The 22,144-nt window shown below is 45.4% G+C and overlaps 1 protein-coding gene across 1 annotated transcript in view; it reads right to left on the reverse strand.

Moving 5' to 3' along the window:
• Nucleotides 1-22,144, reverse strand: part of SMOX (spermine oxidase) — a 52,240-nt gene that overhangs the window by 18,048 nt on the left and 12,048 nt on the right. The window contains exons 2-3 of the mRNA XM_036382316.2: nucleotides 7,633-7,867; nucleotides 2,427-2,653 (exon numbers count right to left, since the gene is read on the reverse strand). Coding sequence (XP_036238209.1) covers nucleotides 2,427-2,653; nucleotides 7,633-7,840 — 435 coding nt within the window. The 5' untranslated portion in view covers nucleotides 7,841-7,867. The remainder of the gene's footprint in view (nucleotides 1-2,426; nucleotides 2,654-7,632; nucleotides 7,868-22,144) is intronic.

A 22,144-nucleotide genomic window follows, 5' to 3' on the forward strand; every position in this document is an offset into this window, starting at 1 on the left:
AATGCCCCTGTCACACTCAGCATGTGTGGAACACCCTCTGCACTTTATGCCAGAGGAAAATGTCCCCAAAGCCACACGGCTGCTCCTGGCTGCCCTCCCTCCAGGGCACTTGTATTCCCTACAGCCATTTTAACTGGGCATTTTTATGAGATCACATAGCTTGCCTCAATTCCCACTTTTCCTAGGCAGGGCAGGGAATAAACCACAGATTTAAACACTGATTTAAGCCAAATGCCTCAAACCAGTACAGATCCTCCAGCCTGGCACCCCGAAGAGGCTGAGACAAGCAGCTCAACAAAACCATGAGCTGCTCCTGCAAGAAATTCCAGCAGGCTTTGGAGGAAGGCAGAGAAAGCCCCTCCCAGCAAGAGCAATTAAGGGGCTGGCTGATGTCCCCTGCTTGGCTCCAGCTGTCCCTTAAGTATTTTTTATCACCACGAGTGGCTGCAGACATTTTTACAAGCCATAAATGTGAAAGCCTTTTCTGTCTCCTAGTGATAAAGATATCCTGTGGCAATGATAAGCTAATTAGGTGTTGTGTAAAGAAGATTAACTTTTAATGTGCTGTTCTCTCATGTCACTGGCTGCCCCTTTCTCTCCCCTTTAAAAGAAAGGGTAGATTTACCAAATTAATCATTTCTAAAACACTGGTACCTTGTTATAGCCTTTATCTTACTGGGTTTATCTCATAGCTAAGTGGCTCTCATCTCTGTATTCCCTTCTCATTCTGGAGTCTGCCCTCTCTTTGCTGGAGATTTTCCTATCATCTTCCAAACAGGATGTTCAGCAAGCCCTGCATGCAGTTTGGCAGAGTTCTATTTACATAAATAATGCTGCTCACTGCAGTATTTTCATTTACTCTTTCTAGCCCCAGTTGCTGTTAATCTTCCTCCACACACATCTCACCTGTCTTTTTTTTTTTCCTGCCTGGAAAAAGTCTCATTTTTTTTTTTATCCAGTAATATGAAAAATTGTTCAGATGAATTATATCCACCTGCATTTGTCCAAGATGTTGTCCACAGGTTAACAAATCCTTCCCAAAAAAAGATTTCTTTGGAATTCCTACTATTCCTCTCTGAAAGTGAAATGATTTTGCGCCATCCCATCACTGATTCCAGTTCAGAAACACAGGACGGTGCCAAAAATCTTTTCAAAAGAAAAAAAAATCCCTTTTTCTGCTCCCCACCCAATTCTTGATAATTCTTTACAGGGTACAGTGACTTTTCTAATGCTCCCAGACATATTTTTAAACAAAGTATGCAAGAGTAACCTGAATCTAGTGAGTGTTCAGCCAAGAGTCAAATACTGAAGTTTGCTGTCAGATGAAAATCTGAAGGTTTTAGGCACGGCTACAGCCTGATGAAAATATTCATGTTTTGTTCCATTTTCCACAACCCACTGAGAGATCACATTACCTGGAGGGCCAGACAGTCTGCACTGACCCCTCTAAATGTACTTCACAAGCAGCATTAAAAAAAAAATGTGGGGAATAATTATAATTAACTTTGGCAAGCAAAAGAGTTTAAATAACCTTCAACTGAAGTCCATGCTGGTTTAATCTCCCAGAAAAGATGTTCCTTTCCTTCTGATGCAAAAAAACTTTCAATTCTACGAAACTGCACTGACTTTGGCACACCACACAGCATTTCACAGTATTTATAACCAATAAAAAGTCACAGGGATACAATATTTAGCTGGTTGTTGCTAAGGTTTTGCATTCTACTTTGTTTAGCAATTTGATCCCTCCATGTCACAGACACATTTTATAAAAAATCCTTTAATTGAGATATTTTCTCCTGAGAAGCTTCAGTTTCTCCATGTTTTGCTGCTTTAGAATGTGATTTATAGAATTGTTTACCCAGCATGTAAAATTGTTTTTACTTGATGACCAATGACAGCCACCTGTGTCGAGGCTGTGAGCAGTCACAAGATTTTATTATTACTCCATCCCTTTCCTTCCCAGCCTTCTGATGAAATCCTTTCTTCTATTCTTTTAGTATAGTTTTAATGTATCATTTTCTTTTAATATAATACATATCATAAAATAATAAATCAGCCTTCTGAAACATGGAGTCAAGATTCTCATCTCTCACCTCATCCTGGGACTCCTGCGAACACCACCACACCACCACTACTCTTTTAATTAAATACTGGATTAATTACTGGATCTCCCCAGAAATAGTTGCTGGAAGTGGTTAAATTGATTACAAAGATGGAAAGATTGTTATTCCTCACCACAGAGAGTTAATCCCACATCAGGGACAAATGGGGTGCAGTGAAGCAGATGAGAGAAAATTTAGCATTGATTTTTTTTTTTTTTCCCCGATTTCTACCTTCGTCCTGGAATGTTCTAACTGGGAACTGAGACCAAAGGGCCTCAGTGTTCCAGGCAAACCTAGCACTTGCCAAAGCAGCTGGACACCAACCTCGTTGTATAAATCACTGAATTCTTCAACCACATCTTTCGGGATCCTCTGCCCGCTGTTGGTGAGGTGATAAGCCACCCCATTCTTGGAGTAAAGGCTGATCCGCCCAACGCTCCTCTCGCTGTCAGTGGTCTCTTCCAGCAAACCATTGTCTTCTGCTAGATGATAGACTGGGTTTCCATGTGAACCATGAATCCACGTAGCTCCCAGCTCAAAAGTGGCATGCCCTGCAGGAGAGGAAGCCAAGCAAACTGGTTATGGAAGCCTGTTTTCCTGGAAGCTTCTCACAAAACGTGCAAGAAGCAGAACTGCCCAAGGACAGCACGTGTTTGAACGTCCCTTAAGGGAGTTTTTCTCTGTTAGACACAATGCCGGCATTCTCCAAATTGGTCCTTTGGGGTAGAGGTTTGGATACTGCCCAGAAGGATGGGATGTTGCAATAAAGATCCCTCACAGTGACACACCTCTGATACTTAAGGAGAAATTCAGCCCTTCTCAGTTCCCAGCTCTCACCATGGTTGTTGCCAGCAGGGAGATGGAGGAAAATGTGGATTGCAACATTGGCCTGAACACTGAACCTTGTCCTGTGACTAAAATGATTGTTATTTACAAACACACCTCAGATTAACTGCAATAAAACACGCATTTCCATTTTGCACATGAGTAAATAGCTGTAATTTACCACTTATGCCTTTGGAGATTTATATATCAGGTTCTTTAGAAAGAGGCACTGTGTTTTCATCAGCTGTACTCTCTGCTTGAAAAACACAAAGAATGTGGTGATCCCCACTCTCCCCATCCCTTACAACTATCAGGATTTGCACCAGGGCTTTGTCCCCCCCAAATCCAGCACTACCAGACTAGGCTGAGAGCACAGGGGGATGCTCAGCAGCTGAAAGGAGATGCTAAAAATAAGCTTGGGTCATGTACCCCCCCATATTTTGACAGATTCTCAGGAGGCCAAAGCTAGTTTAAAGTCTGACAGAGCTGGGCATCTCCCAGCACCCCTGCAGCAGTGTGGGAATGCCTGATTAAGCAGGATAATTAATAGGATCCTGCGTGATGAAGAAAGGATGGTGCAGTTCCCAGCTATCATTTGCTGTTTAACATGTAAATGTATGCTCAGACAGAGAGGCACTGCAGCACTGAGCTGTGCTGCAGTCAGGTTTAAAGGGTGAAAGCTCCAAGGAATGCTGTTCCCTGGCTGAGCCCCTGCCTCTGAGGGAAGCTCCACAGATCTCATTTTCCAAGCAGCCCCTTTGTCAGTGAGAGCTGTGCTGACTGCCCTTCAAAACCTGCACTACAGCAGGAGGTTTGTTTTTTACCCCACAGCACCTGCTCCAGAGAGCAGCACCAACACACAGACCTGAACACTCCAGGTGCCACTGACTCCAACACGCCCCAGAGCACCCAGCCAGGTGGAAATGACTGAACACTGGCAGCCAAAGGTAGAGAGCTCATCAATATTGCAAGTGGCAGCCCCCTGGTTAATGCAATCCTCCTGCAAGTCAGGCTGAGCCAAGCAGCAGCAGGAATGCTCCTGCCTCCTGCTCCAGGGCAGGAGTTTCTCTGCTGCACAGCAATCCTGATTTTTCAAAGAAAACAATTTGCCAGCAGGTGCTGCTGCTGCCTTAATGCTTGGTGACAGTGATGATGTGCTTCAAGTTCTCCTGTTGAGCTGTGTGGAACATAATCAAATAACAACAAATTAAAAACTAATTCTTGCCTGTAATATTCATGCTCACTATCATCACTACCAGATAAGCTGGGTCTTACCAGGTGTAAGTTAAATGATTAGTTATATTAAAGTGTAAAATTAAATAAAATTCTTTTAAACAGAGACAGCCAATTTACTTTCAGGATTTTAGGTTCAAAATTAATCTATTTGGAATAAATCATGCCATACAACAACAACAAAAAAAAAAAAATAAACCAGAGAAACACACAGATTGTACATCAAGCCTCCTGGATAGGGATGGCAATTTTCACATTTCCCTTTGCAGCCCTGGCTATTTCTTGGGTATCCTGTTGTGAGATAGCTGCAGTGCATACAGATGTAATAGGTTCATGTGCAGGAAACACAGTGCACAAACACACAAACCCTCTGCCTCACCTGTGCTAGAATCAAACCTCTGAATATCCAAATTAGTCCCCTGGGCAGAGAAGCAACAGTCTGTGCACTTGAGGGAAAATACTGTCCCCCATAAGACATGGCTCACTGAGGGGGATGGATTCAGATATAACCCTGAGAAGGTGCCATAAAGCCACAGAATGGTTTGGGGTTTGGAAGGGATCTTAAAGATCATCCTATTCCCACCCCTGCCATGGGCAGGGACATCTTCCATTAAACCAAACTGATCCAAGCCACATCCAACCTGGCTTTAGACACTTCCAGGGATCCAGGGGCAGCCACAGCTTCTCTGGGCACCCTGTGCCAGGGCTTCCCCACCCTCACAGGGAAGAATTTCTTCCTAATTAGTAGCTCTCCTGAAATTTAAATCAGATTTTTAGTCAAGTGTGCAGACAGGGAAGAGGCCAGAGCCAGAACACAGATCCACCTTGGCAGAGAACTGCAGCCCACACCCACACAGGGCAACCCTGAGAGCTGGCAGATAAGAAGATAAGAGAAAGATAAGAAAAGACAGTTTGGAATTTTAAAACAATAATAAAAGACTAATGGCTAACTTTGGATGCCAGCCTCTGTGCAGCAACAGTTACATCTACAAACTCTGAGACTGCCTCCAGACTGAAACACCTGCTCTCCTCTCCTGTTAATTAAGGGGTGTTAATGAGGAGGAGGTGGATTCCCAGCAAAGGCAAAGATGTGAGTTACTAGTGAAGGTGGGCAAAGATGAGAGATTCAGGCTCAGTACTAAAACACCAGAACTATTTCACAGGTGCACTGGGAGAATGATCTGTGGCTCCCCAAAGATTTCAGCTCTTTCACACTTCCCTCCTCTCACAGGCATCATCCAGGATATTTTTATTGCAGCGGATTGTGTGTAAAGGACACACTTCCCTTCCTAACCTCTATGCCAAGTCTCAGCAGAATGTAAAGTGCCCCACTCAAACCTCTAGAGATTAGATTTTTCCAACTGCCTTTCCATTGGTTTCCCTTCTGCAAGTTCACAGGAGGCTGCTGTTTATTTACTGCGGTGAGTTTATCAAGCAAAACGCAGTAAGTGATGTAAGCACCTAAGAAATAAAAATAAAGCAGGGCAGCAAGAGGGCAAAGGTAACATCCAGAGTGGGATCAGAACTAGAATTAGTTAACTGAAATCAGGAAAGCAATTCAGGAAAGGCAGAGAGCTTTATGCCTCCTGCAGAGAAGAGACAGGCCATGTCCTTCTGGGTACCAGGAGAAGCTTCAGTGATTCCTGTGCTACAAAGGACAGTGTTTGTTCCAGGAGTTTTGCCTGTAGAGATTTTTAAATTGGCCTGGCATTCAAATATCCTGAGTCTGCACCTTTATTACACACTAAGAAAGGAGGCTGCAGAGGTAGGAAAGCTGAAAATCAGGATGAAGGGATACATTGAAGATGTTTTTCCAGCAGCCTGATTCCCAGTGGGTAGCGCCCTAGACAGTAAATTAGTTCTAGGGAAATGAATGGGGTTGTTTGTGAAGCAGAACAGCTCGGGGTTTCCCCTTTCCAAGGGCTTTAAGCCCTGAGAAACAGCCCTTCAACAGCCTGGAGATTTACTGGCTGCTCCTGGGAACGAGTCAAGCTGGAAAACCTGGGTGGAAAGAGTCTGGGTACAGTTACTCAGTCACAGACCTGTTACACAGAGCTCTTCTTCCTGCACAAGAAAAAACAATCACCCAAACCTTTGATTTCATGGAAACACAGGTTTGGAGCAGCCCTGGGTCACAACTGAGGCACGAGACAGCACAGAACCACCCACCCCCCCTGAGAGGCGCCCAAGGATTTAAATATTTACTCTCCTGACACCGCCACACCTCAAACCATTTTGCACATGCACATTACCCCATTTCAAAAGTTCATCTGGCTTTGTGGCCACACAAACCCCACCAGCAGCCCTCTGCAGGTGCTGATGCCATTTCCAGATGCCTCATTGTCCCTTCGTGGTTGCCTTAAACAGCTGGAACAGAGGCTAGACAGAGTTAAGGGGAATAAAAGGGTATTTATTGAAGGGCCTTCAAAGGCCACACCCTGGCAGTACCAGAGCCACGGCTTTGGCTCTGCCCGGATGGCTCCAAGATGGAAGCAAAAAGGGGGCTTGGCCACAAGATCTTACATTTTTATAAGTTTTGGTCCATTAGCATATTGGAGGTAATTGTCCAATTACAGCCCCAGCCATGAAGTCCCATCCTTCTCATTTTTTTCTCTCTTCAGTCCATGTCTTTTATACTCTTGTGCCTGAGATCTGGATCCAGCTGTCCTTGGGTGTCCAGCTAGAGAAGGCATTGTTGTGTCTCCCTGCTCTGTGAAGAGAGCTCACCATCTCCTTATATGAAACCCAGACCTGTCAGAGCCCAGGACATTCTCTGGCTGCCCTGGAGGAATCCAGACCCTGGCAGGGGGCTCAGAGACCTTGGCACGGAGTCAAAACCACCTGTGCCTTTGATCTTAGCCCATGGAAAAAGTTACCAACTTTGTGTGAAGATTTAGAAGCCACAAGGGTTTGAGTAGAATGTTAGTGACTTTATCACAGGGTGAAAGAGTAGAATTTCGGGGGTTTTAGAATGGAGGTTTAAGAGGCAAGATGGAGGAATCTGGGCATGTCCTGTCTTCTTCTTCTTTTCCTCCATCTCCTGCTGTGATGGTGGCACTTCTGGATTGGTTTAGAGTAGAGGCAGACTGTCTAACATAGGTGATAGTATTGGAAAATTATTGTAAATAAAGTCCACGTAGTTTTTAGTATAAAAAGATAACACCACCCTGAGGGCAGTCAGTGTGCCTCAACCTGACCTGCTGGACAGATCTCAGCAGGTCAGAAAAAGAATGTATTAGATAAGAGCAAATAAACAACCTTGAAAAGCAGAACTGACAAATCTCAACTTCTTCTTCAGTTGCGGGGCTGAGAAAAAAGACTTTTTAATACCTCAGGAGCCATTCCAGCAACAACAAACCCAACAGAGACCCGCACACCAACGCAGCCTGAAATCAAAAAGAAGAACAAAGCAAAAAACCAAAAAAAGCCAAAAAAAACCCAGAAATCTGAAAGCCAAGGCGCATCCTCTCACCGAGTCGGACGCTCTGCACGCGGCCCCCGATGCGGTCGGTCGCCTCGAGGACTGTTACATCCGTGAATCCGCCTTCCAGGAGCGCCTTGGCTGCCGACAGGCCCGCGAGCCCAGCACCGATCACGACTATTCGAGGCTGTCGCTTTCTCCGTAGGCCACTACTAAGAGGATCATCCGTGCTGTCTGCAGATATTTCACAACTTTGCATGCCGTCCAAGCTCTCTTTCTAAGGAACCTGTAGGAGGAAGGGAATTGTTGTGTTCAGATCCAGCTTATCCTCCTGCAGTTGAAAGGATTCAAAAATGAAAAAGTCCGGCAGAAAAGAAAAGCTTGGTGAGTTAGACCCAGCCTTCAACATGGGATGCACAGAAAGGATAACTGAGGTCAAGCTGGGATGCAAAACAATTTTTTAGCCTAGAGCACCAAGAACTTCAGAAATCTCCACCCTTTCATGCCATGTAGACTGTTTCCAAACAAGTCAAAGGACTTTCAAACGCCCATCTTTTTATATACCCTCCAAAAGTGGTAATTTTGTGGTGAAGGCTTTTAAAAGAAAGAAAACCATGTCCCCAGTGCTGACAAGCTCCACAACCCAGCAATGAAGCTCCACTTTGCCACTGTGGCAACCACAAAGCCTGAATTTCAGCTCCTCTAAGTAGGGGAGGAGGTAAGGAGGATTTAGCTCAAAGCAAGGACATTGGATCCCAAGCCAGCCATTACAGAAATGGGACAGGCAGGAAAATGTTTCAAGCGATGGAAGTCAACAAGGGCCACTCCAAAATTTCACAAAATGCAGCCCCTGGAGCCAACACTGTCCTGCCACATCAGGCTTAGATGAGAGGTTCAAACCCACACCAGTCCTGACTAGTCCAAATCCACCCAAATCTCCACCTACCAATATATTCAACTGCTCCTCCAAGCAGGACCTTGTTTTCCTTGGCAAACTTCTAGAAGACACCTTTTTACTGCTATCTACCCTTATTTCTCAGGTCCCATCACATCATTTTAGTAGGTGGGACCATGACCTGAGCCCATGGTTAAGGTTCAACCCAGAGCAGGGATTTCCAGTATAGGATGTCTTTAATCACAAAAGCCAGCATGTGTTTACCTGGTTCTGGGTGGTTCACACCTGCCCTCAGGAGCACAAAGAACAGGGTGCAGAGATCCCTACCCCTCCAGACCTGAGCTGACATGAGTCCCAACTTGCAGAGGATAAACACACAGCCCAGGATTTATCAGCCCTGGAATCAGCTGATGCCCAGTAACTTGGATAAAGCACAAACACAATTCCTTGCCTCCCCCTCCTCCCTCCCCAAACAGAGATATCCAAGGAGCTCATAGTGTGCTGCCTCTACCTGTTGCCAAGCTGTTGGATATCCATTCTGAGTTCTTCCTCAATTCTCCCAACACTTGACCACTGACAAAGATTCCTACTCCTCTCTTCCATCACCAGAAGGGTCGACTTAAAAAAACTGCTGGCCTACTGCAGAATATGATCACAGGAACTAATGAAGCAGTTTCATTTGGAGAGTTCCTTTTTCTCCAGGATTTTAGAGAATTTATGTTTGTTGACCAAGCAATATCCACTCTCTGTAAGGGAGCTGACACCAGACTGCAGTCGGCAGGGATTTAGGCAGTGGTATGAAGAGGAGAATGGTCCCACTGGAGCTCTGGCAACACTTTTGAAAATGTTTGGTTTCAACTGAAACAGCTTCACAGCTCAATCCACCCTCCTGTGGACTCACCTGCAAGAGGGATTTGCACAGTGTGTGCAAACTCTGATTCTGCCACTGCAGCTTGTCCCAGCTGGCCCTGCATCAGCTCCAACTGCCACTGCAGCAGCTTCCAACGGCCACAGCCCAACAGAAGGTAGATCACAGAATTCTCAAGGATGGGACCTTCCAGCTCATCCCATTCCACCCCCTCCCATGGGCAGGGACACCTTCCACTAGCCCAGGGTGCTCCAAGCCCCATCCAACCTGGCCATGGACACTTCCAGGGATCCAGGGGCAGCCACAGCTTCTCTGGGCACCCTGTGCCAGGGCCTCCCCACCCTCACAGGGAAGACCTTCATCCTAAAGTCCAATCTAAAGCTCTTTCTGATTTAAAACTGTTCCCTCCTTGTCCTGTCACTGTCTGCCTGTGTAAAAATCACTCTCTGTCTTTTTTTTAAGCCCCCCTTAGGCCCTGGAAGGGGCTCTGAGCTCTCCCTGCAACCTTCCCTTCTCCAGGTGAACATTCCCAGCTCTCCCAGCCTGGCTCCAGCCCTTGGAGCATCTCCATGGCCTCCTCCAGACTCTCTCGAGCAGCTCCAGGTCCTTCTGCTGTTGGGGGTCCCAGCACTGCAGGTGGGGTCTCACCAGGGCAGAACAGAAGGGGAGAATTCCCTCCCACAGACATTCTACAACCCTCTCCCCTTCTCATTCTCCTGAGAACACTTTGATCCATGTATTTTCATTGCCACAGTAAAGGAACATCTTTTCTGCCACCTATATTCAGTAGGAATTGAAGGGTTTTAGCTCAGTTCTTTAAGCACAGCTTCCCTCATCCTGGCATTGGCAAGCTCCTGTGAATTCTTCACATGAAAGCTCCAAGAAAATGTTTTCCCTCCTGTTTCAGCATTTTAATACTGGATTAGGTGACCTGTCTAGACAGATGAGAAAATAGCAGGGTATTCTGTGTGTACAGAACCCTGATTTGGAAACCACCCTTAATTAGCCAACAACCTGTACCATATGATCAGCAGGGAAAGGCAATTAAGATTCAGCAAAAGCCTGAGCTTTCCAACCAGGATGCACATTCCACAGGGGAATGAACAGGTGGTATAAATTTAGAAAGCCCCCAATACACTTTATTTCAGTATGAATTATTCCCTCTGGTAGGCTCATGGGTGAGACAAGCACATAAAACAGAATTCCCAGAATGACCAGGTTGGAAGAGACCTTCAAGATCATCGAGTCCCACCCAGCCCCAACACCTCAACTAAACCCTGGCACCCAGTGCCACATCCAGGCTTTGTTAAACACACCCAAGGATGGGGACTCCACCACCTCCCTGGGCAGAAAATTCCAGAACTTTATCACTCTTTCTGTAAAAAACTTTTTCCTAACATCCAACCTATATTTCCCTTGGTGCAGCTTGAGACTGTATCCTCTTGTTCTGTCACCCATTGTGTGCAGTGCTCTCCCTTCAGCACATGCCAAGTCAAGGCTCTCGAGCCAGTGGGTATTACCAGGTCCTCTGACACAACGAGAATTTGGCTTTTTACTTCTTCTTGACTGCCAAAAAGGCTTGTTTCTTTTGTATTTTGTTTTTTTTTCTTTTCTCTTTTAATCACAGGGGTAAGAAGTGTGTTGGCTGTCTTACTGTGAATCTCCCTCAGACTGTAATTTTACTTGGTGTGCAGCTAAGAGCAAGGGTAGCACTAAATCACAGCTTCACTCAAAGTAAAATTCTTTGCTTTGTCTTGCTTACAGAGCTCCTGTGAGACAGCCAAGAGGCACTGGTTAACCACAAGAAGAAAATATCCAAATACACATCTTCCTTTTGTCTAAAACATACAGTTTCAATCCTCTTAGCTCTTGTGCTTCTAAGTGCCTCACTCAGGATGTTTTAATCACTTCTACTTCCAGACTTGCCCCCTTTTCTCAGTCTCTATCACCATTCTGTCCCTGACTCCTTAGGAGAAATTACCCTCAATTCATCCCCTCTCACTCCTGTCCATTTCCTTCATTCAAAAAAAACCTCAAATGACATAAAAAATCCCTAAAACCAACCCCTCCCAAAAAAAAAAATTCCTGAATATAACTGCTGTTTTTCAGCAGACAAATCTTTGCAAAAATATATCTTCTGAGATGGGCATCATTCTACCAAGCCAGAATCTTGCATTTCCATTTCTGGCATTTGTACTCGCTACAAGTTCAGTGGGGTGACAACTTCATGATATTTTTTTTTTCCCATTATTTTGCCCACAAAGCCTTGCAGGTCACAAGGAAGAAGCCAGAGAATCAAGGCAGTTCACAACTGCCCTCTTTACTACAACAATACCCTGTGACCAGGCAATTCTTCTAGGACCCCTCAGAAAAAGGTCGCTAAGGCTCCAACTATTTAAAAATAGAAAACCAAAATAAACAAAAGCATTTCTCAAGGAAATCTGCTATTCTTAGCTCACCCAACTTCTCCTGTGGCAGTATTGTTGTAGCCCTGGCGACACAAAGACCTGGGCAAGGCAATGCTCAGAAAACAAGGTTTGTGTGCTTTAAAGGTTGGCTGAAGGTTGGTCAGGATCTGGGGGTTTGTTTGGGGTTTTCCACCAGGATTGGTTAATCTTTAAAAAGTGACCTTCCTCCAGACTCTGTATCACACAGCAGGTTGTCATTTACCCATGAGCTGGGACTGCTGGCACCCCCAGACCACATTCATGGTCATCCCAGAGGCACCCATCTCACCCCTGTCACTATTTCAGGTGTTCAGGTGGCATTTGCTGCCCACTTGCATTTTCAGGGCATGGAGAGGAGAGATCCATCCTGCTGACCCCTGGCATTCCTGTCTCAGGATGGCTGAGCTGGAAGGGAGCTCACAGACGGTTTTAAAAGGTCACCTGACCTTTCTGAGTGCTCTAAAATTGTGTTGAATCAACAGCCTTCACACTAACAAGTGTAACAGCCAGTCTGGAGGGTGAGAAATGCACCATCAACACAAACAAATTCCCTGCTGACTGCACAGACCAGCAGAAAAATTTACCAGAATCACTTTATTCCCTGTAGGTTTCTATTTGATGAGAATTCAGCATCATCCCTAATCAGACAGCTAAGCAATGATATTGTGTTTGAAAGGAGCTTGGATAAAAGCAACAAGAGTCAGCTGAAAGCCTAAATGGAAGCACAAGAAATAAACACACTACTATTTCCTCATTACTTTAAGTGCAGCTATTCAAAATACTATCAACACACCAAGGGGCATTGCACACACATGTGTTTATAATACAGGTTTGTCATCACAGCCTGAAAGTGTTTACAGAGAAAATCTGACACCAAATTAATTCAATCTAAGCAGTCACAAAGTGAGATTGAGAAACCAAGAGCAGAAGCCAGAAAAAAAAACACAACAAAAATGAAATATCTAATTTTAACAATGACACTAATCAGCTGTTGAAATACTTTCCTCTAAAGACAGAGAGGATACTGGTTGAAGCTTTCAACTCAGGATCCAATCTGTCATAAACATTCACACTCCAGTCCCAGCAGAAGACCCAGCTGTGGTGCTGGGAATTATCCTGCCACTTCACTGGAGATGGCCAGGTTTGAATTGCAAACCAAAATTTTGTGGCCTTTGCACCTCAGTAATCTACCATGATGAAAACAGTAAAAAAATTTTTTTTAAAAAATAATAATACCAGCAAACTTTTTGATCCAGAGTTTCAAAAGCCTTTTTTCAATAGTGTAATAAGCTCTGTTATTTCATCAGCTGCACAAGGAGAAGTGTTTATCTGAAAGCATTGTTAGCTGAGCCTGAAGGGAAAAGCTCCACCAAAGAGTTTTTGAAAGAGAAAGAGAAAGAGAAGAGAAGGTGAAAGGTGAAAGAGAAAGAGAAAGGTGACTTATTCAGCAGATGTAAAGACACTGCAGTCTTTAGGCCATTAACTCATTACACAGCCCAGCACTCCTTGTGCTGAGCATGGCTGCAGTGCATAACCCTCACCTAAGTAACTGCGATAACAAAATTTCCAGTCATCATCTCTAATGCACCTTTTTCCCTAAGCTGAGGGAGAAGTGCTTGGAAGGATTATTCTGGTTGGAGCAATTTTATCTCCTTTACCACATTTGCAGGTTTCAGACTCAGGCTGCTCCCTGAGCACGGGTCAGGACACATCATATCTCTGAGCAGATACAGAAGTGAAGTGGAAGGGATTTCTGGGCTGGCTCCAGCACTGCCTGTCAGTGCCTCCTGATGCTGCGAGCTGTGGTTCTCCTCAGCTCCTGGCACAACAAAACAAACATTTTGTAACTTCTCCCTCCTTCCCCCTTTCATCAGCCTTCTCAAACACAAGCACATTAATCCTTGCTGCCTTTTATTTCAAGATGCTCTTTCCAAGCTCTCCAGGCTGTAAATATGTCAAACTGAAAGATGTCTCTTTTTCCCTTCTCCCTCCTTTTTAACCCAGCAGGCTGTACACCAAACTCACAGCTCTTTTCAAAATCACCACTTACACCCTTTCAGGAGTGCTATTAATTGATCCTAAGTCCTCCACCAGTCAGACATGGGATGACACCAGATGTTCCAAGCTGCCTTTGTACAGGCGTTGTGCAAACACCAGTCCAAGCCAGCTGTGTCTGCAGCTGCACAGGAGCTTTACTGCACTGCAAGTAGACACACCTCGTTTACTCAGCTACCTGCAGAGCTGCAGGAGCAGGGTGATGTTCCACAGCCTTCTCTGCACATGCCAGAGCCCTTCCTCATAAACCTCTGTCACTGACAGTATAGCACCACTGGGATCAAGGTTAACTCGTGTTACACCTGCAAGTGCTGGCAGCTCACCTCCAGCTGCTGGGCTGAAACCATCTGCAAAAGTGACACTTCCTTGCCAGCCTTGTGCTCAGGTTTTATCCAAGCCAGGATTTTAGTGTGAGCAGGTTTTCCAGGTGGATGCAGCAGTTGGAACGAGTCACTCAGCCCCAGTCCAGTTCTGCTCCCCAGGTGTGGGCAGAGATCTGTTCTGACAGCTCACAGCAACTCAAGTGTGGGTCACAAAGGCTCTGCTCCAAGTAGGACCATCACCAGCATGATCTCCTTGAACAGCTTTCCAATACTGGAAACAAAGGAGACATGCACAATCCCTGCTTGTCCTCTCGGTGAGACTCCATCCCCCCATCACCTCTTCCTACCTGAGCAGAGCAAAGAGCCTTGCAGATGCTGCACAGGGACACGTGAGCCTGAGTGAGCAACCCTGCCTGGTCTCAAGGAGGGTTTGGGTGGAACATCACCAGCATCTCTGCAGCACCCTCTCTGCTGCATCCCACACCATTTATCCTGCATGCCTCATCTCTGCCCACCAGCCCTCAGGGTGGAAAGATGACCAGGCTCATCTTTGTCACCAAGGTGGTACAAGGGACACAGACTCCCAAAAACAAGCCGGCACTCCTGTGCCAACAAGCAACTTGTGTCCTGCCTTGTATTTCCACAGGCAGAATCTGAAATGAAGTGGTTTGATTTCCAGAGAGCTGCTGGAATTTATAGAGGTGGCTGTGAGACAAAAACAAGCTGGAACTGAAGATAAATGCTACCATCCACCACAATTTATCCCTGTAAAAGCCCAAGCCACCAAGCATGGCTCAAGGCACTGAAAATGCTGATCTTACATCAGCATCACCAGCTCCATTTACAAATTACTGACCCAGCCCAGTGACTGACACACAGGGAGCTGAGGCTGGATCAGACATCAAGGAAGGAAAGGCATTAATGACACACCACGTGTACTCTTGGACAGCAGCATGCCAAAATGCTTCCCGTTCTTCCCACACACCAAACCTGCAGCTCACTCCCAAACCTCCTCAGCACTGGTTTTTTGAAGACAACAGGGACTCTCAGGCTGGCTCTGTGCTCTTCTTCCTCTGGACACATCCCAAAAGAGAGGGAAATACAGCATTAACCTTTTCCTGTCCAAACTCAGGTCTCCTTTACTCTGAGAGGATGACTTGAAGCCTTAACTTCATTTACCCCCTCACTTGAAAGAATTTTCCCTCCCCTCATCTCAGGAGAGACAGGGAAGAGGCAATACTAAATTGGCTCCTCTTCCCAAGCTGAGAAGAAGCTGTGCTTCTTCAGTGCACACAAAACAAATAAACTCTGTAAACTGCTCCAAAAGTTATGAAAGAGAAGAAGCCCAAATCTGGATATGAAAGCTGAGCCCATCACACACCTTATGCAGAATACAGGCTGCCACCACAGCACCACTCTGTGGTCCTGCACTGCTGGCCAGAAAGTGAAGCAGAAATGTCTGAGTTCTTCAACAACAACAACAACAAAAACAAATTGTTCTGAGAAATGGTATTTTTTTGCAAGTATGATCCAGGACAGCCATCCCCTTTGCCTCTTTCCACAACACCATCATCCAGGAAAAACGCAGAAGGGAGGAAGAGAATAAACCGCAGCATTCAGAGAACCACTTAGGCTGAAAAAGACCCTAAACCATGAGATTTGATATTTTATAATTAACTCTCAATCAACAAAGATAGTGGAACAAGTTCCAGAATAAGATTTCCTGCTGCTTTGGAGGCACCAGGCACCTCCTTTGCCACTCGATTTTCCAGCAACGCAGTGGTCCCCAGAAACACTCGCCCCAATAACTTCCAAAATCACCAGCTGGGAAAATCTCTGCACTTTTGAAAAGAGATTAATACAAAACAAAACCAAAAAAAGGACACTGGTTGGTGCTTTTGATCAGGAAACAACTGCACATTTTTACCACTGTGATCCAACTTGTTTTAATGCCTGCAAATATCCCTTGAGTCAAATGAACTTGTTCAAAGCTGATTCACACCAAGGCTACTTTTTAAATTGGGTAGTTGTTGACAAGTAGAATATATTTAACAAGCCCCAAGCGTCTTGGCATGCAGTATAAAGACTTCCTATTATGAGCTGGGTTGTTTTTTTTTTTTTTAAAGGGAACATATGGGCAGAGCAGGTTGTCTGCCACGGGGCACTTCCTTACAGTGCTTGGCACTGACAGAACTGCACGGATATCCAAAAAAATAAACCAAGGAACGTCACACCAAGAGCACAGGGGATGAATCACACCATTTAAAACTCGCTGATAGAATGCACCATTATGTGTTTTTCAAATCCTCCTCATCTGAGGAAAAAGAAATGAAAATAATTGTGTTCCTCTGGCTGAAGGGTACTGTGAGAACGTGGCAGGCTCTGCCAGCTCCAAAGGGCTGGGATGGGAGCTGCTGCCAGGAACACACCTTGGTGAGTGGGGCAGCATCTTGATTTACAGTGTGGGGATAAAATGAAGGACTAGAGGATTCTCTCCACCATCACAAACCCCTCTGGAGGCAGCCATCATCCTCAAGTGATTCCCAGAGAAATGGGCTGAGAATATAGTCTGGACTACAGAGCTCCTCCTGTCCCTGTATCCAGCAGGAGCACAACTGCAACGCCATGGTTCATGTGCCTGAGGCTACAGTATTACACAGCTGAAAGGAGTTCCACTGCAGGGACAAAAAGAACAGCTTAGGCACGTTCCTTGGGCAACACGGGAGCAAATCCAGCACAGCCACTGCTCTGCAAATCCCCTGCAGACTGAACAAGCGCGTGCTGCAGCTGGCACATCAGCATCCCCTTGTTTGGAACGCTGCAGATAGGCAGAAGGTCCCACCTACCCAGAATGCATCCCACAATATCCACCCATCACAGAGACAGCTGTTACTGCCATAACACTCCCCTGCTGTCAGGAGAAGCTGAAGAACAGGGGGACCCCCAGTTGTACTCAACCTGCTGCAGTGAACAGGATATTCCCACCTCAACCCTGGTGACAGAAATTGTGATCTAGCCAAGAATTCCGGTGCCTTTGGTCTCCAAATCCTACTGAGCACCAGGGATCTAGCAACAGCTGGCCAGAACCTAAAGCAGTGCATCAAGCTGCAGTCTGGCTCTGTCAGCCTGACAGGACCAAGGGCTGACAGCTCAGGAACAACTTGGAGTTGTTGAACTAAACAGGACAAGCAACAACCAGCCCCAAACTGTCCTGTCTTTTCCTGTGTCTTTACAAGCTTGCCAGGCTCTGGTGGACCCTTAGTGGGAATTGTTCCCTATCTCCAGCTCTGCCAAGCCCTATTTCCAGCTCCTCAATCACACTGAGCATTGGGAGGTATTGCCACTCCTACACTCCTGGCAGAAGCCAAGTTTGGTGTTTCAGGACTGTAAAAGGAAGGAAAGACAGACAGTAAACTACAGGGGAAAAAAAAAGTTATAAGCTAAAAACACTGGCATAATTAATAGAACAATGCTGCAAACAAGTTTCCTGCAAAAGTCACATTCCAGCTGCCAAAACAAGCTGTACCCTATCCCGTCTGCACAACCTTGAGATCTTATCTCTTCCACCATCCTTCTTTCTCCAATTGTTTGGAAATCTTAATTCATAAGACGAGCCTTAATTAAATGGGAAATATGCCTGTGTTTGCACAACTCAGAACACAATCATGTCTCAGTCAAATAAACACTGGTGTCCATATTACACTTGGGAATTTGCTGTGGTTTGGGGTTTTAAATTTGTTGCAGCATGCTTGGGAGCAAAATTTCAACAGGAATCTTTTCTTCTCCTCCCATCCTCTGTACCAGGAGGGTGAGACAGGGAACAAATGCCCATGCAGAGAGGCTCAGTACGGGTTCCAGCTCTATGTGTACATGAGGATCATTTCAGGACACACCATATGAGACATGATAGCCAAAAGCAATTATTTTTCCTCACCACTTCTCAGAACCCAGACCTACCAAACTGCCCTGAAATAGCAGCACAGCTCTCGAAATAGCATTATTTCTTCTCTTTTTGAAAGCAACACCCACACTGAATCTTTGATTTTAAGCCATCCCCAAGCAGTTACCCCATCTTTACCATTCAAGCCACAGGGAAAAATCATTAAATACAACAGCAACACTATGGGAAGAGCACCAGAATTAAAAAAGCCAACCACCACATGGATTTACTCCCACAGTAACTGGATCAACTTCAGCCTGGAACAGACTAGACGTGACTCCAGGAAAAATATGTCTCTCCAGGTGCAGCTGTATCAAAGAGAATTTCCCTGGGCTCGTGCTTTGCTGGAGCATTAAACAAACCACATGTTCCAGCTCTGAGGCAGCAGACACGTACCCAGGGCTGGCCTCAGCACGCTGCGATTCACGCAGCCTTCTCCATCCTGCTGCCTGCACAAACACACCCCAGAGCAGCACAGAGCCCAGGGCAGGGGAATTCGGGTTGGGAAGCAAATCCTTAGATCCTGAAGGCTGGGTTATGGCTGGCAGAGTGGCTGTCTGGTCCCACCAAAACCTTCCCTTGAAGAAGATGGGAAATTTTCCCCATGGGTTTGAGTACAGCGATAAGAAATATTTCAGTACCAAAGGAAAGAGAGTCTCTTCACTACAGACTGTCTGCACTCACCCCAGAGCAGCACAGAGCCCAGGGCAGGGAAATTCGGGTTGGGAAGCAAGTCCTTAGATCCTAAAGGCTGGGTTATGGCTGGCAGAGTGGCTGTCTGGTCCCACCAAAACCTTCCCTTGAAGAAGATGGGAATTTTTCCCCATTTCCCCAACGATAAGAAATATTTCAGTACAAAAGGAAAGAGAGTCTCCTCACTACAGACTGTCTGCACTCACCCCAGAGCAGCACAGAGCCCAGGGCAGGGGAATTCGGGTTGGGAAGCAAGTCCTTAGATCCTAAAGGCTGGGTTATGGCTGGCAGAGTGGCTGTCTGGTCCCAAAAAGCTTCCCTTGAAGAAGATGGGAAATTTTCCCCATGGATTTGAGTACAACGATAAGAAATATTTCAGTACAAAAGGAGTCTCCTCACTACAGACTGTCTGCACCCAGGTAACACAGAGATATCCAAAGGAATCAGTATTGCCATGGAAAATCTTTTATACAGGACCACATCCCTGCTGTAAAGCGACAGGAACAATTCTCCCCGCTGAGTGATTTTCCTCCTGAGTGCAGAATGGAGCAGAGAGCAGAAACAGCTCATGAATCATGGAATCACAGAATAATTGGGGCTGCAAGGGATCTTTAAAGGTCAAACAACACCAAAGACAAGAAGCAGAAGGGTGGGTGAGGAAAGAGATGAAAACACAACAATGACACCTTCACCTTTGCTCCCATCTTGCTGCAAACTTCAAAACAAAGCCCGAGGATGAAATTTTGTCTGGAGATTTCAACTGAAAACCTCTCTTGTCGACTTCTTGTGCTTTGAGGTTTTGAGTGCCTTGCAGGTAAAGTGGAGCCTGGAGTGCTGTGGGATGCACTCCAGTGATGGATTACCACTGCTGCAAGGTGCCTTTCATTCTCCCCGACACACCTGAATTCAAAATGTTTCTTTTCTGTGACAATAAAGACATTTTACCAAAACAAAGGGAAGTTTACTTTAGTATTGATCCTCTGCATAAATTGTGCCTCAAACAGCTTCACAGAACTGAGATGAAATGTTGCTCAGAAAGAGAGTAATTAAATACCACAGGCTGAGGAAAGAAAAAAAAAAAGAAGATGTATTTTAGATCTAAGACATTTTTCAGAGAGCAGGAAGATTTGTCATCTGGTAAACAGTAGAAACTGTGAATTGGGACACTTGTGATTTGTCTCTGCTTCCAAAGCCTTCCCATGTGACTGCAGTAAAAGAGTGACAATCCTACCCATAACTTGCTCAAAATAAAGCACAATTTCAACGTGTTTAGGTGGGAGCTCATTTTATTCAGCACACCACGCTGGATCCTTTCGGTACCTCAGCTCCACCGAATGTAAAACAGCACAAGCACCTGGCTGTGCCAGAAAAGCATTTCCACTAATGCCCTCTGAATGAAAAGGCATCAGTGTAAGGTATTAAATCCCCACCAGGACAGAGCTATGTGCAAGTCAGATGAGATAACAAGCCACTAAATTTCAAATCACCACTTGCATCCGTCCCATAACTGCATGCTGAAATCCCTCCAGCTAGGCTGGCGTGTTGGCAGGAAAAAAATTGTCATTTCTAAATTTAGCAGACACCTCAATCATTGTGTGATGCTTCAAAAGCAATGGAGATGTAAAGTGGAATTTGTAGGACACTATTTAAACCGAAATGAGAGCTCCGCTCACTGAGCAAAGGCTTTTCTTAATACCCTTCCTGTTTGGACAATTTGATCCACTCCTTTTTTTTCCTCTACAACCACAAAGGTCTGTCCTGCAGTGAATGGATAGGCTTTTTTCTGGGATAACTTCCAGGTTAAAGAGAAAGGATTTACACTTGAATGAAACATAGGCACTGTATTTGGAAAATTTGTTTTGAAAACTTGGGAAGGAAGCAAAGCCTCCTTCATTTAAAAAGGGACTCAATTAACATTCTCCAACAAGTCTTCCTATCGAAAGGACAGTATTTGCTGGGGAACATGTGATCTGAAACTTGTTCTCCTCGCTCACAATGTTCCTTTCTGAAATACAGGGCACTGCTTTGGAGAGACACGAGGATCTTTGCACAGCTTTCCAAAGGAACTGCCTGCCACAGGCCAAGCCTTGACTCCAGACATCAGATCTGCTGTGACTTAAGCTCAGGAAACTTAAAATAGTGCTTAACAACCCTAATGAAGACCTAGAGTGACACAATCCTTCTGTGGCTCCCTCTACAAGGACAGCTCATCCATGCTCAGCCACAAGGGTGAGATGAATCCACAGCAGTCACAAATCTCACCTCCTCATTGTCCTGATAAAACACATTTTTAAAACTTTCTGCAAAGAACGCACTAGAGACCAACCAAGCAGGTGTTCTGCTTTTGAATTCCTGCATGTCTACGTGTGGGTTTGATCTGTAGCAGGCAGGGGCAGACAGGACTACCCTAAGGGTTATCTTGGGTCTGAAAAACAATCCTGCCGGTGCTGGGCATGTCTAGAAATTGCCCACGCAGGAGGAAGAAAACAACCCATGCCATTATTTTTTTTTTCCAGATAAAGAGGGAGGAAAATGCTACTGATAGTTTAATATGCACTTTTATTTCTAAATTCCCATATCAACTGCATATGACAGAGCCTTCTTCACTCTTTAATAAGTACAGGTTGAAGTCAAGCCCAACTCGAAGTTGATGACGGATTGAGTCCACGTCAATACCTAGCAGATTTGGATGGGAGATAGAGGCAATATTGGTGTGTATAGCTAAAGAAAACATGCTATCAACACATCCAACACTTTGGGGAGACCATCTGTAGCAGCCCACTCTCCCTCATTTCTCCTGGATGCCTCCAATTGCAGCATGACCCAGGCACAAGCAGCAGAAGGGAAGAGTTACCTGCAGCTACCCCCTACCAGTGCCTCAGAGGGACTACGTAAGCCGAACAAGGACACAGGCTCTCTCCAGAGCCTGTTCCAGGAATTTGGCTGCTGAGATGTGAGCTACCCTTTGGAAAAAAATACCATTTTTCCCTGCTGATCATGCTTTTAGTGCAGGCACCAGACCAGGTGTGGACAACCATAAAAATTCTTCTGTATTCAATGACTATTCTTTAGTTCCACCATCTGGGAGTTTGCCTACACCAGCATGGACCAAACACCCCATGGCGTCTTCCCTTCATACAAAATAAAAGCAATTTAGGGTTCTGTTTTTAAATAACATTTTTCCATGGGAAAATCAGCAGGCTTTAAATTCACAGTACAGTGGAACAGTGTCCTCACACTTAACCCTTAGTGACAAGAACCTGAAAAGTGCCTTGCTCTTCACCCTTGCTGGTCACAAACACAGATGTCAGGACAAAGCAGCAGAGAATCCTCTGTACATCC

Source organism: Molothrus ater, chromosome 4 (genome assembly GCF_012460135.2).
Source record: "Molothrus ater isolate BHLD 08-10-18 breed brown headed cowbird chromosome 4, BPBGC_Mater_1.1, whole genome shotgun sequence".
Lineage (NCBI taxonomy): Eukaryota > Metazoa > Chordata > Aves > Passeriformes > Icteridae > Molothrus > Molothrus ater.